General features: G+C 45.1%; 1 protein-coding gene across 1 annotated transcript; it reads left to right on the top strand.

The window, feature by feature from the left end:
* The first annotated feature begins 1,136 nt into the window (after positions 1–1,136).
* Positions 1,137–10,327, top strand: LOC143834462 (vomeronasal type-2 receptor 26-like). Its single transcript, XM_077331286.1, has 6 exons — positions 1,137–1,393; positions 3,444–3,735; positions 4,823–5,638; positions 6,422–6,649; positions 7,513–7,639; positions 9,417–10,327. Exons 1-6 carry the CDS (start codon positions 1,137–1,139, stop codon positions 10,325–10,327), a joined length of 2,631 nt encoding a protein of 876 aa, XP_077187401.1.
* The last annotated feature ends 4,080 nt before the right edge of the window (positions 10,328–14,407 follow it).

The following is a 14,407-nucleotide window of genomic DNA, read 5'->3' as shown; positions in this document are numbered from 1 at the left end:
CTTAGCCTTTTATTTAACAACGACCCGCTGTTAAAGATTTGTTTTATTTATTTATTTTTCACATTTTATGCCACCAGAACTCAGGACAGCTAGCAACATGTCCATGCAATAAATAAATTAGATATTAAAACACTCAGATATTAACATTTTTGATTTACATTATAAAACCAGAATGCCCGCTGCCTTCTCATCAAAGGGGGAAGGGGAAATAAAATACTGTGTTGTTTGACAAATGGTGTGCAGATGTTGTTGCTCATGTAGAAAAAAGAGGACTTTGGGTTTTTTGTTGATATTTTATTTATTTATTTCATTATATTTATAGGCCACCAGCCCCTGCACAGAAGGCTCGTGGTGGCTAACATAATTCTAAAGTACAATTTTAAAATCAACAGCAGAATATATTAATACAGTAAAAATTACTCCCCCCCTCCAAACTCATGCCCTGACTACCAACGCTCAATCAAAGCAGAAGCTACCCAGCTGTCCATCTGGAGATGTTACGCAGATAGATGAAATATGGGGGGGCCTCATGGGACTTGGATGGACCAGGGGTCTGATTTGGGACAAGGGAGTTCATATGTGACTGATGTCTGAGTGGGATCTCCACATGGTGTTGATTTTTCCAAACTTTTTGCCTCCCTCTGTGCACCTGCCCATGAAACCACAATCAGAACGCACACAAAGTGTAAAGACGTTTCCCTCTCCTTATAATTATAATTAGCAAAATCATCATGATTTATTGTTCTTACCAAAGCCCGTGGTACCCCCCCCCCAAAGATGGCCTTTGAAACACCTACGTTAAAATTTAGAACAAATTGCAGTAAATGGCGACGTTTCCTTTTGCACCTGTTCCGTCTGCTGCGTAAACATTTCCGTTTCCCTTGAGAGCCGGGGCTGAGATTGAAGAAGACCCATAAGCAGCATGAATGTTCATAGAGACCCTGGATCAGAGGGCTCACTGGGGCACCTTCTGTGTTTGTCAGGGCTCTGCATCCTTGGAGATCCCACAGAAAAAAGAGAGAACCTCTCCCAGGTTATCAAAATCCGTATATAGTATAATATTTAAACAATACTCTGACGAGAGTGAGTTAGCTTGGCTTTCCCAGTTAAGGCTGACTGTTTCTGGGGAGCTGTCGATGCCTCTGGAAGTCTTCTTGAGGGGGGCAACATCAGCCATCCGAGCCAGAGGGATGCTCCTTCTCTTGCTGCTTCTCCTGCCCCAGGCCGCCTGTGGGACGCGGAAGGCAAAATGCAACCTGAATCTGGACAAGGATGAACTGGAGCCGCTGAATTATTACAAGCCAGGAGACCACCTGATCGGTGGGGTCGTCTCCACAAGGAAATTTTTCCAACAACATACTTTCTCCAGTCTCTACTCTAGCAGAGAATTCGGGTAAGTGGGGTCACAGCAGGTGGTCTGAATGCTAATGTCCAAAAGAGGAACGGGGCATTTAGAACTAGGAGGGGAAGTCCCGTCCCCCCCTCCCGAGAACCACAGGGTATATCAGTACTGGACGGGATGAGATACCTATTTTAAAAATTCTTGGGACAAGAACAGCCATAGACCTGATCACCCTAAACCAAATGTGCATTCGCCTGAGGTAAGTCGAGGTTCAGAAAGAGTCCATCACAAGGATTAACAACATAGGTATTTGGTATATTGTCTTCTTCCAAAGTATATCATCATCAGAAAAATGCAGGCATGGTATGCAAGGAACTGATAGTATAGTATAGTATAGTATAGTATAGTATAGTATAGTATAGTATAGTATAGTATAGTATAGTATAGTATAGTATAGTATAGTATAGTATAGTATAGTGCATTATGTTATGGTATATTATAATATATTGTGTATTAGTATATTGTATACAATTTATGAAGAGCCTCTTGTGGCACAGAGTGGTAAGGCAGCAATAAAAGCTCTGCCCATGAGGCTGGGAGTTCGATCCCAGCAGCCGGCTGAAGGTTGACTCAGCCTTCCATCCTTCCGAGGTCGGTAAAATGAGTACCCAGCTTGCTGGGGGGTAAACGGTAATGACTGGGGAAGGCACTGGCAAACCACCCCGTATTGAGTCTGCCATGAAAACGCTAGACTAGAGGACATCACCCCAAGGGTCAGACATGACCCAGTGCTTGCACAGGGGATACCTTTACCTTTACCTCTATACAATTTATGATGGTATAATACAGTTCTTTATGAATTGCCTGTTTAGTGACAGTGGCCTCTGGACAGCTATGTATTTATGGCAACCATTTCCTAAAGGCACTCTCTGTTTTTTTTTACCAATTGATTGTTTCGATTACATCGGAAAATCTTTTCCTAAATCCCTAAAACTGGACAAGGGAGAGTGGGAGGTCTGAGATCTGAGGCATTAGACTCCATTTGTTGCCCAGTGGATACCTTTGCTCTGAAGAAGAGTTGGTTCTCATGTGCTGCTTTTCTCTCCCCAAAGGAGTCTCACAGCGGCTTACAGTCGCCTTACCTTTCCTCTCCCCACAACAGCCAGTTGGCTGTGAGGTGGGTGAGGCTGAGAGAGCCCTGAGATTCCTGCTCGGTCAGAACAGCTTTCTCAGTGCTGTGGCAAGCCCAAGGTCACCCACCTGGCTGCATGTGAGGGAGAGCAGAATCAAACCCAGCTTGCCAGATTAGTGCTGAAGTATTCAAAGTTATAGCAGAAATAATTCTTCGATATTATTATGGGGGGAGGGGCTCACCAAGGCAGAAGTGCTTAGGACAGGGGTAGTCAAACTGCGGTCCTCCAGATGTCCATGGACTACAATTCCCCTGCATTTGCTGGCAGGGGCTCATGGGAATTGTAGTCCATGGACATCTGGAGGACCGCAGTTTGACTACCCCTGGCTTAGGAAGTAACAACTGCACGGCTTGTTCTATATATTCTGAGTTCCCATCTTGTCAAACACCAAGGTGGAAACATTCTTTAGATTGTGTTTTCTGTGGTAAAGGGAAGATCACCCTTCAGCCAGGCTCTGCCACATAACATGCAGGACCCATTACACTGGGGTCTAGTCTGCACACACAGGATAATGCAATGTGCTTTGGCAGCTGGATTTTCCTGTGCGGAACTTGAAAATCTACTTCAAAAGTGCATTGAAAGTGCAATATCTATTGTGCGCAGACTAAGCCTGGGACTATCAGACAGATCTGGAATAGTCTTTGGAATAGTCTTGAGTCTTGGGAGGCATCATCTGGGCATGGAATTGGGGTCACTGTGGGTGGGTAGGTTGTGAATTTCCTGCATTCTTCAGGGGGTGGACTAGATGACCCTGGAGATACCTTCCAACTCTATGATTCTACAATTCTATGAGTAAAATGCAGAGACTGGTATTGTCTGAAAAGATTCCTGGAGTTAGAGAAGAAGGGATTAGACAGGGTGCGATCAATGAATGGGGAATGAGCGTCTGACAAATTTCCCCCCTGTAGGCTTGTGTTCAGAGGGCATCAACAAATCCTGCCTGTCTTGTTGGCCGTTCAAGAGGTCAACCAGAACCCCGGTCTCTTGCAGAACGTTACCCTGGGCTACGACATCTACAACAACTTTTTCAATGAAAGGCTGACCTACGATGCCACACTAGACACCCTCTCTGCCGGCCACAAGAACATTCCCAACTACAGGTGCGGAGGAGAGAGCGGCCTGTCGAGTCTCATCGAAGGGGCAGACCCTGAAACCTCCCTCCACATTTCAACCCTGTTGAGCAACTACAAAGTCCCACAGGTTGGACCTGGGGGTGGGTGGGTGGGAGGTGTGCGAAGGGATTCTCCTTCTATTGACTTTCCCCCCAGGAAGACTCAATCCATAGCTGTGAGTGACCGAAAGCCAGGCTAAGGCAACTTGAAGATAGCAAAGAGACATAAGAATTCTTAGGACAAAGGAGGTTATGAAAATCAGCCTCAAGTCACAGGCGACTGCTGAACTACTCTGGCTGTGGACATTTCCCCCCTGATATTTAGCCAATACCTTTCTACACATAGTTTAAACTCATTATTGAAAGTCCTATCCTCTGCTGCCAACAGGAACCTTTCCCTGCCCTCCTCTGAGTGACAACCTTTCAAATTATTATAGACAACAATTAAGTCCCCTTTGCATCTCCTCTTCTCCAGATTGAACATTCCCAAGTCCCTCAGCCTTTCCTTACAGGGCTGTTGAAAGTGCATTATCCTATGTGTGAGGAAAGGGCCCTAGAAACCTTTTGATGATGTTTGATTCAGTTTCGGCGAAAGAGGCAGTCTCTAGGAAGCTCCTTGAATACCCTTTAAACATGGGAAATGTTGTAGTTTAGGTTATGCAGGATTTATCACCCATTACTATGCAAAGACATTTGACATTCTTAACTAAGAAGCTAAGGAATAAATGAATCATCCATAGAAGGGGTTTTCCTTTTTAAATTAAAGGGCTTTCCGCACATTAGTAAAAATAGCGTTATGCCAGCTGAATGGCGTAGCACTAAATCATGTCACGCCTCCCGGCCACTCCTCACCTTTTTGCTGTCTCGCTTTGGTCTGCTTCCTTCTCACATTTCTCACCCTCCACATCTGATGCTGAAAATGGCGGAAGGGAGCAATGCGCTTTATACGTGCCTCTCTTCTGCCTGTCAATCAATCCAGGCAACCAATCCCCTTTCTCCATCTTTTAAAGCTCCCGCAATGCCCGCTAATTTTTTTTAAAATTCATACTTCTCCATTGAAATGCCTATGCATAGTGCTTTTTGAACGCTATCCCTTATGGAATCATGAGTTCACCATGTACATTTGAGCTTTTGTTTTGAAAACAAAACAAAATCCCTCCTCCCTTTCCTTTTTAGGTCAGTTTTGGTTCGGTCTCTCATGTCTTCAGTGATAAGACTCTGTTTCCGTTTTTCTATTGGATGCTCCCCAAAGAAGAAGCTGTGCACATGGGCATTGTCCGATTACTCCTGCACTTCCGATGGACGTGGATTGGCCTCATTGCTCCGGACACGGACAATGGAGAAAGGTTTGTGAGGACCCTGACCCCTCTCCTCACCAGACACGGCATTTGCGTGGCTTTCTCCATCAGCGTGGCAAGGTTGCGTCTGGAAAAAGAAGTAGCACCCATCACTTCCTTCCCATTATGGAGACAAATCAATGTGGTGGTTTATTATGGGCAAACCAGCCACTTCATTGAGATAATATTCCTTGTTCAAAGAGCAGATGAAATGTATAATAAACCGGTCACGGGAAAAGTCTGGATCACCACAGCTCTGTGGGACCTCACCTTGCGTATCTCCTACAGAGATCTGGTGTCTGAGAACTTTAATGGGTTTTTTTCATTCTTAATCCAAACAAACCAAAGGAGAAAATATGATAGTCAGAGCTCACTTGTATTAGATATTGAGCAACTTGGGGCAAGGGCATTTCGTTGCTCCTACTCAAAGCATGTGTCGTCTGCGAAAGGCAAAACAAGATGCAGGGAAAAAGAAGAACTGGAGACCTTCCCGCAGGGGCTGCGTGAAAAGGGCCTCTCTCCAGAGAGCTACAGCATTTCCAACACAATCTGGGCCGTGGCTCACGCCTTAAATGCCGCCTACTCAGCTCGATCCAAGCGGAGGGCGATGGTGGCCGGAGACCGCCAAGAAGTTCAGAGACTCCAGCCCTGGCAGGTATTCCTGGACCCTCACAGGCCAGTCCACTGAGTTTTGGAATTGTTATTTTGGAGTCAGACTCTGAGCAGAGGTTCAGTCTAGAGATGATATGTACAACTTGCAAAAAGCTGATGTGTGTCCTTTGGGCTCCTTGGGTGAGGTGGGCCACTTCTTATCATGAGCTGTTATTCCTCTCCTGTCTGCACTAAGACATTAAACAGGCTCCTCTGGCCACTGGGGTGGATGTCAGGGACGTAGGCTTCTCATTGCACAAGGTACCCACCACCCACGAGGGCCTGATATGGCCAAGAGGTGCCCCCATTAAATATTGAACATCCTCATTACACTGTTGGATACACAATTATGTATATAATCATGGTTCTAAATACAGTCTAACCCCGAATGCCGAAAATCGTAAAATGACAGGACAGGAGGGAAGGTTGCCAGGTCCTTCTGGTTATCAGTGATGGTGGGCGGGAGGGTTGTCAGATACAGGCTGGGAAACTCCTGGAGGTTTGGAGATGAAGCCTGGAGAGGACATGGCTCTCAGGGGTATCCATATGCCACAGAGTCTACCTTCCAAAGCTGCCATTTTTTCCACTGGAACTGAACTCTGTCCTCTGGAGATGAGCTATAGTTCCAGGGGATCTCCAGGCCCCACCTGGAGGCTGGCATCCATAGCAGAGGTACCCAGAGTTGTTTTCCAGTCTTGAAATGCTCTCTCTCTCTCTCTCTCTCTCTCTCACACACACACACACACACACACACACACACACACACACAAACACACACACATTCTAGCTTCATCTTTTCCTCAGGAACCTCCAGTTTTACAATGTTTCCCTGGATGGTGTGTATTTTGATGAGAGGGGGGATCTGGCAGCTGACCTGGATATTGTGCACTGGGTGGCATTTCCTAATATAACCATTGGTGACGTGAAATTTGGGAGTATCAAGAGACAGGCCTCGATAGGCACGAAGGTCACCATTCAAGAAGACCTAATTATGTGGCCTGCCAGAATTAACCGGGTGAGGAGATTTTCTGTTTCATTACGTTCCCATTTGATTGTGCTGAATAACTGGGTGGCTCAAATATATACATTATAAGCCAGATATGATTGCTTTAGGATGCTTAGGGCTGATCCTGCGTTGAGCTGGGGTTTGGACTAGATGGCCTGAATGGCCCCTTCCAACTCTATGATTCTATGATTCTATGATTCCTATGCAATTAACTTAAAGGCTAAGAGCATGTGAAAGAAACTAGCAGGAAGGGGCCTAGAAACAGAGGTGGATATCTAGAGTCCCTTTTAGTTTATATCAGCATCAGTTTATGTCCATGAAAAGCTGTTCCCAAATTAGGACCCATCAGGACATGTTCCCTGGCTTGGCAATTTTAGACTTTATTGCTTCAGCAGAAAAAGTTGAGATGAAGTGGGGCTACGGATCACTGGTAGAGCATCTGCTTGGCATGCAGAAGTTATGAATGAATGAATAAATGGATGGATGAATGGATGGATGGATGGATGGATGGATGGTTAAATCTCTGACAACTCCAATTAAAACCTTATCAGACAATGGTCTGGTCCAGTATGAGGCACCTTCATGAATTCAACCTTGGCTGATTCTGCACTTACTTTATTTTTCTGTTGTGGATCCTGCTGAATTCAAATTGATTGGAACTCGGGTCTTCCTCTATTCCCCCCCCCCTCATTGAAACAGAAAGTGTTCTGCACTTGACTGGGGAAGCTCAGAACGGGGAGGGAAGCCAAGTGTAGCAGGAATCTCTTTTCTTGAACGAGGGGTGGGGGGAGAGAGGATTGGAGACAGCCAGTTAGATGTCCTTTCCAGTCAAGTGACTCACACATTTGAATGGACCCTCCTTGTCTTTCTAGGCCCAGCCTCAGTCAAGATGCACCAAAAGCTGCCACCCAGGATATACAAAACTGGCTCGGGAAGGAGAGCCCATTTGCTGCTTTGATTGTTCTCCGTGCAAGGAAGGGACCGTCTCCATGCAGGAAGGTAGGAAGGTGGTCCCAGGGGAATGGACAGCCTTTGGGGAATGGGGTGAAGACTCAGAGAAGCCCACAAAGTTACTTTAAACAATGTTATGCAATGGACTGCCATGGGGTAGGGCTACATTTTCTCTCTTCTTTGTGGCCTTCCTGTTTATGGATTCAAGTGGGTTGCCAGGTTGGTCTGAAGCTGTAGGACCGACAACATTTTAATCAGGGGATTACCTTTTGTGTGCCAGCACACAAAAGCTTACACCTTGAATAAAGCCCCAGACTTGCAGCTGGGCAGACTGGCAGATAAGCAAAAGGTTGCTACCGGAGAAGTTTAGAATTACAGCATCCTGCCCCATACAGTGGCCAACCAGTTACTGTGGAGGGGCAACAACAGTGCATAAAGGTCAATGTAAGAACAACTGTCAACTGACGTGAGCTATCTATTTAGGAGTGGTGGTTTAGTCAAATACATAAAATAAGCAATAGTACAACATCCTATCTTACACAGTGACCAATCTTGTTCTAATCCATTTCATCTTTTAGCTATCTGTGCCTACTTTATAATTTGACTTCATTCCATGTTGTGGAAGGAAGGTCTTCTCAGCTAGCAGCAAGAAATGAAATCCTTTTTAGATGAACAGGCAAAGTGCTGTGCCTGGGATATTTTCTTACAAAACTTTTAGTGCACGACCATTAGAATTCTTTAGAATGAATTCTCTGGGCCTTTTCGCACAGGGATCTTTGTTGCAAATTGTTTGCGGAATGAAAAATCGCCATTTAAAATAGTGGAATTCGTCGTTATGCATACCTGCCTTTGTAGTGGAATCAGTTGCGTTTTTTAGCGTTTCCCACAGGCTTCCGGTCTCGGCAGAAATCGCTAGAAAGGAAGCGCTATTGCCAAGCTCGTCCCGCCCCTGGCCGTCAAGCAGCCAATGGGCAGCCGTTAGCATGCTCCCAAACAGCCCCTTTCCCTTTAAGAAAGGTTTAAAAAAAAAAAAACGACCCATAGCAACGAATCTAGGTAGATTCGTTGCTACGGAGAGACCCATCCAGCTGCCTAATGTGAGCTGTCGTTTGATTGTATGATCGTTTGCACGCTGCCTCGAGTGATAAAAAAAAAATCCCCCCCCCCTCTCACGGGCCCGATTTTCGGCTGGATTTATTTGTAAAAAATAAAGGGACTTTATTTCAGCAAACGGGCTTTTCAGTGGTTTGTGCTTAGTGACTAAAGGTGAAGGACTGAAGCCAGGGAAGCCTCTAAACAGAAAGAGGCTCGCCGGTGCGTTTATCCCCGCTCGCTCGGAGAAAAAAAATGGCGATCGCTTCGCCGGAAGTTTGGAGGAGAGAGCCAGGGGGAGGGACTTTGAAGAACCAGCAACAATGGTAACGCACAGGTCTTTAGCGCTACTGTTGCAGATTGGTTGCAGGAGTGTATCGCTATCCGGAGGGTGAATCCACTTTTCTGGATTCCCCTGAAAGCGCCACAACGAAGCGCTTTTTGCTGATTGGTTTCAGGATTGTTGCAGATTGTCTACGACGTCGTGGGTTATGGCAAATTAGTAGCGTTTCCAAATAGCAACCATTCTGCTACTTTGAAGCCGTGCGAAATGGCCCTCTCTCTCTCTCTCTCTCTCTCTCTCTCTCTCTCTCTCTCTCTCTCTCATCTCCATTCATCTGGCTTTTGTGGCCTCTGAGACCTCATTCTGAAACCTAGAGTGCCATAGAACGAAAATAATCAAGGAAGTACAATGAATGAATCCTGGAATTGAAGTCCCTTTTGTTGTTTTCAGATGCAGAGCAATGCATACAGTGTCCAGAAGACAAGCATCCAAACACGGACAGGAATGGATGCGTCCCCAAGACTCTTGCCTTCCTGTCTTACCAAGAGCCTTTGGGCACCGTTTTGGCTTTCCTTGGTCTGTTCTTGTCTCTTTCCACAGGGTGTGTCTTGGGCATCTTCATTAAATACTTAGAAACTCCTATGGTCAAAGCCAACAACCGGGAGCTCAGCTACACCCTTCTCGTCTCCCTGCTGCTTTGCTTCCTGTCCTCCTTGTTATTCATTGGCCATCCTGGAAGAGTCACCTGCCTCCTCCGGCAAACGGCCTTCAGCATCGTCTTCTCCATTGCTGTCTCTTCTGTGTTGGCCAAAACAGTCACTGTGGTGCTGGCCTTCATGGCCACAAAGCCAGGGAACAGGATAAGGAAATGGCTGGGGAAGAGCTTGGCAAAGGCCATTGTCCTCTCCTGCACCCTTATTCAGGTAGTCATCTGCTTTGTCTGGCTGGGAGCTGCTCCCCCTTTCCCAGAGTCTGACATGCACTCCCTGCCCACACAGATCACACTGCAATGCAATGAAGGGTCTGTCACCATGTTCTATGTGGCCCTTGGCTATATGGGCCTCCTAGCTGTGGTCAGTTTCGTGGTCGCCTTCTTAGCTAGGGATCTTCCTGGGGCCTTCAACGAAGCCAAGCTGATCACCTTCAGCATGCTGGTCTTCTGCAGTGTTTGGGTGTCCTTTGTGCCCACCTACCTGAGCACCAAAGGGAAGTACATGGTAGCCGTGCAGATCTTCTCCATCCTGGCCTCCAGCGCTGGCTTACTGGGCTGCATCTTTATTCCCAAATGTCATATCATAATACTGAGGCCTGGTCTGAATACAAAGGAGCATCTAATGATGAAAATAAAAGATGACAACTGATTTTTACTGCTTCACTAATAATTGGCATGCCCTCACAGATGACGTCTTAGTTGCTCTTCCAACAAATGTTTGTTCCCTTCACATACATTGCAAGAAAACCAGTTGTAAGTGATGATGGTTGGGTAAATGTACGGGGGGATATGGAAAACTGAAAAACATTAAAAGGTAAAGGTATCCCCTGTGCAAGCACCGGGTCATGTCTGACCCTTGGGGTGACGCCCTCCAGCGTTTTCATGGTAGACTCAATACGGGGTGGTTTGCCAGTGCCTTCCCCAGTCATTACCGTTTACCCCCCAGCAAGCAAGGGGGTAACAACTGAGTAAGCTCTACTGGAGAACTTGGTGAAGCACCGTTCTCTGATATACATTTCATTTCAATTACTGTTATTTACTGTTTTAACTGCTTCAGTTGTGTTATGTGCAGATTTTTATATTGCTAGCCGCCCTGAGCCTGCTTGTAGAGAGGGGTGGCCTATATATTAAATAATACATAATTAAATAAATCATAGATGGGATGATGTCACTTTCTGTGCAAGGCAGGTGACATAGCCTGGGACTCCTCTTCCTACTGGTGTTGACCCAGTAGACCTAACGATCAACAGCTGGGACTCCCCCCTCCATCAGAGGGGCATACTAATAATGCTGCTCCCTGTTTACTCATATTGGGAAATTGCACCTCTGTAAAAAAAAAAAAAGTCAAAGTTTGAACTAAGGGCCTTTTCGCACAGGGATCTTTGAGGCAAATTGTTTGCGGAATGAAAAATCGCCATTTAAAATAGTGGAATTCGTCGTTATGCATACCTGCCTTTGTAGTGGAATCAGTTGCGTTTTTTAGCGTTTCCCACAGGCTTCCGGTCTCGGCAGAAATCGCTAGAAAGGAAGCGCTATTGCCAAGCTCGTCCCGCCCCTGGCCGTCAAGCAGCCAATGGGCAGCCGTTAGCATGCTCCCAAACAGCCCCTTTCCCTTTAAGAAAGGTTTTTAAAAAAAAAAAACGACCCATAGCAACGAATCTAGGTAGATTCGTTGCTATGGAGAGACCCATCCAGCTGCCTAATGTGAGCTGTCGTTTGATTGTATGATCGTTTGCACGCTGCCTCGAGTGATAAAAAAAAAAAATCCCCCCCCCCTCACGAGCCCGATTTTCGGCTGAATTTATTTGTAAAAAATAAAGGGACTTTATTTCAGCAAACGGGCTTTTCAGTGGTTTGTGCTTAGTGACTAAAGGTGAAGGACTATAGCCAGGGAAGCCTCTAAACAGAAAGAGGCTCGCCGGTGCGTTTATCCCCGCTCGCTCGGAGAAAAAAAAATGGCGATCGCTTCGCCGGAAGTTTGGAGGAGAGAGCCAGGGGGAGCGACTTTGAAGAACCAGCAACAATGGTAACGCACAGGTCTTTAGCGCTACTGTTGCAGATTGGTTGCAGGAGTGTATCGCTATCCGGAGGGTGAATCCACTTTTCTGGATTCCCCTGAAAGCGCCACAACGAGGCGCTTTTTGCTGATTGGTTTCAGGATTGTTGCAGATTGTCTACGACGTCGTGGGTTATGGCAAATTAGTAGCGTTTCCAAATAGCAACCATTGTGCTACTTTGAAGCCGTGGGAAATGGCCCTAAGTGATGCTCATGCATTATGAAACCAAATGGTAGAATTAGTGTTGGGATCAAATAGCATTAATTTTAGTTGTTTTATTTGTTTGTTTGTTTATTTATTTACCTACTTACCTACTTACTTATTCATTCATTCATTCATTCATTCGTTCGTCCATTCATTCATTCATTCGTTCGTTCGTTCGTTCGTTCATTCATTCATTCATTCATTCATTCGTCCATTCATTCATTCATTCATTCATTCCTTGATATATATACCATTGCTCTCAAAGACTCATGGCAGTTTACAAGAAAATGGTATTATTATTATTATTATTATTATTATTATTATTATTATTATTATTATTATTATTATTAGATTTATTTCCCGCCACTCCCTTGCAGCTCGTGGCGGGTAACAGCGTCCCAGAATCCCCATTAAAACCCCATTAAAACAATAATAGCATTACCAATATTACCAGCATGGCAGAGAACGGCAACTCAGCTTCCCCCCCTCCCACTACTACCGGGTGGAGAGGAGGTCCTGATGATGTTTTACTTCGGGTCCGAATTCCGAGTCCCCGGGGGGGGGCATAGATCTATATTACAGAACCCTTAAAAATTTTAGCAATAAAAATGGTGACCTTGGCGTCCTGCTCAGATGGCAGCTGACTATTGGCATTACACATCCCAAAGCACACAGGAAAGCGGCTGAATCCCACAAGGTCAACACATTCAGAATTGTTTGGCTACATTTGATCGGCTTACCGAGTAACCAGTTCCCTGCTTGCCGCTGTTGCTGAACAGGAGCAGAAAAGCAATATCGAGCTGACTCAAACACAGTTTGTTTCAAAGAAGCCCAAACAGGTACCAGTCGGACCTTGCTTTCAAAATTGTTGCCTTCCCCAGTGGCTGTACAATATCAACTGTAATTAAGTAAATAAAATATAACACAAAATCCAGTCTCTTGTATATGTCATTGGTTGCTGCCTACCTTGTAATAATTCTATAGGGATATTAATGCATTGTGATTAGAGTGAAATACTGCCTAATCAGATCGGAATCGCCATTTCCCTATAAGTTTAAATGGCTGAATCAACCTTGCTCAAATCGCTGAATCGCAGTTCGACTATTCGAGCAAGTATCCATTTAAACTATAACGGGAAAGAGAACAGGAATAAAAGTTCCCCTAGTTGTCTTTCCCATGCTTTTTTTTTGGGGGGGGAGGTTGTGGGTTTGAGGTAAAGGCACCAAACTACAGGATCCTCTCCTCAAAAAAAAAAAAAAAAGACTCTCCAAGTTGCAAAATGATTGAACCAGAGACTGGAAAAGATAGGAAGGGGAAATCCCCATAGAAATGAATGGCACCATTGGTTTCAATGGCACCCAACTGATTCAGCTGAATCCAAGCAACAGTATAGGTGTTTCAGATGGCTGAGCCGAAAACAGTCCAAATCTTCTTTCCCTTGCATATGTCTACTAGCAGCTTTTCAAGGTGATAAAGAGAAAACAAAGATGGTAACAAAAACTATGAAATCACAAGAACAGAAGAAACTGGTGGGTAAAGTTGAAAAGTAGTTAAGTATCTGGGTATCATGCTGTCAAATACGAACTGTATGTTACTTCAAAATAACTTTGTGATGGTTTGGAAGGAAATAACAAAAGATAATTCAAGACAGGATAAGTTCTCATTGTCATCGTTGGACAGAATTTCTGCAATTAGGATGGATGTTCTTCCCAGAATGTAATTTTTATTCCTGACAACACCAGTTTTGACTTCTGATGTAGTGCGGAAACAATAGCAGAAAGATATCTCAAAGTTCGTATGGTAAGGGAAGTAACGTGAAAGACAGCCTGTGCCCCTGGAGACCCACTGTCAGTCTGAGGCTGCAGTACTGCCTTTAATGGACCAGAGTTCTGATTAATGTGCCCATATGTCATGTGTCCATTTTCTCCAATTGAACATGGCAATGTCAGAGGGTTGAGACAGAGTTCAACGAGATCTGAACACAATGGAAAAATGGGCAAATGAGAACAAGATGCAATTTAATAAACATTAATGTAAAGTTCTGCATCTGGGTCAGAAAAATGAAAAGTATGCCTACTGGATGGGGAATACGCTTCTAGGTAACACTGTGTGTGAACGAGACCTTGGGGTACTTGTGGATTGTAAACTAAACATGAGCAGGCAGTGTGATGCAGCAGTAAAAAAGGCGAATGCCATTTTGGGCTGTATCAACAGGGGCATCACATCAAAATCACAAGATGTCATAGTCCCATTGTATACGGCACTGGTCAGACCACACCTGGAGTACTGTGTGCATTTCTGGAGGCCTCATTCAAGAAGGACGTAGATAAAATTGAAAGGGTACAGAGGAGAGCAACGAGGATGATCTGGGGCCAAATGACCAAGCCTTATGAAGATAGTTTGAGGGACTTGGGAATGTTCAGCCTGGAGAAAAGGAGGTTGAGAGGGGACATGATAGCCCTCTTTAA

This window comes from Paroedura picta, chromosome 3 (assembly GCF_049243985.1).
Source record: "Paroedura picta isolate Pp20150507F chromosome 3, Ppicta_v3.0, whole genome shotgun sequence".
Lineage (NCBI taxonomy): Eukaryota > Metazoa > Chordata > Lepidosauria > Squamata > Gekkonidae > Paroedura > Paroedura picta.
The sequence above is the reverse complement of the archived record's forward strand: the minus strand, read 5'-3'. Positions and strand labels throughout refer to the sequence as shown.

What these genes read in the sequence shown, in the direction of transcription:
- LOC143834462 (XM_077331286.1), top strand. Translation starts at nt 1,137, where the DNA reads ATGCCTCTGGAAGTCTTCTTGAGGGGGGCAACATCAGCCATCCGAGCC. An exon ending in AGAGACTCCAGCCCTGGCAG is followed by an intron (nt 5,639 to 6,421) that starts GTATTCCTGGAC and finishes CACACATTCTAG; the next exon opens with CTTCATCTTTTCCTCAGGAA. An exon ending in GACCGTCTCCATGCAGGAAG is followed by an intron (nt 7,640 to 9,416) that starts GTAGGAAGGTGG and finishes TGTTGTTTTCAG; the next exon opens with ATGCAGAGCAATGCATACAG.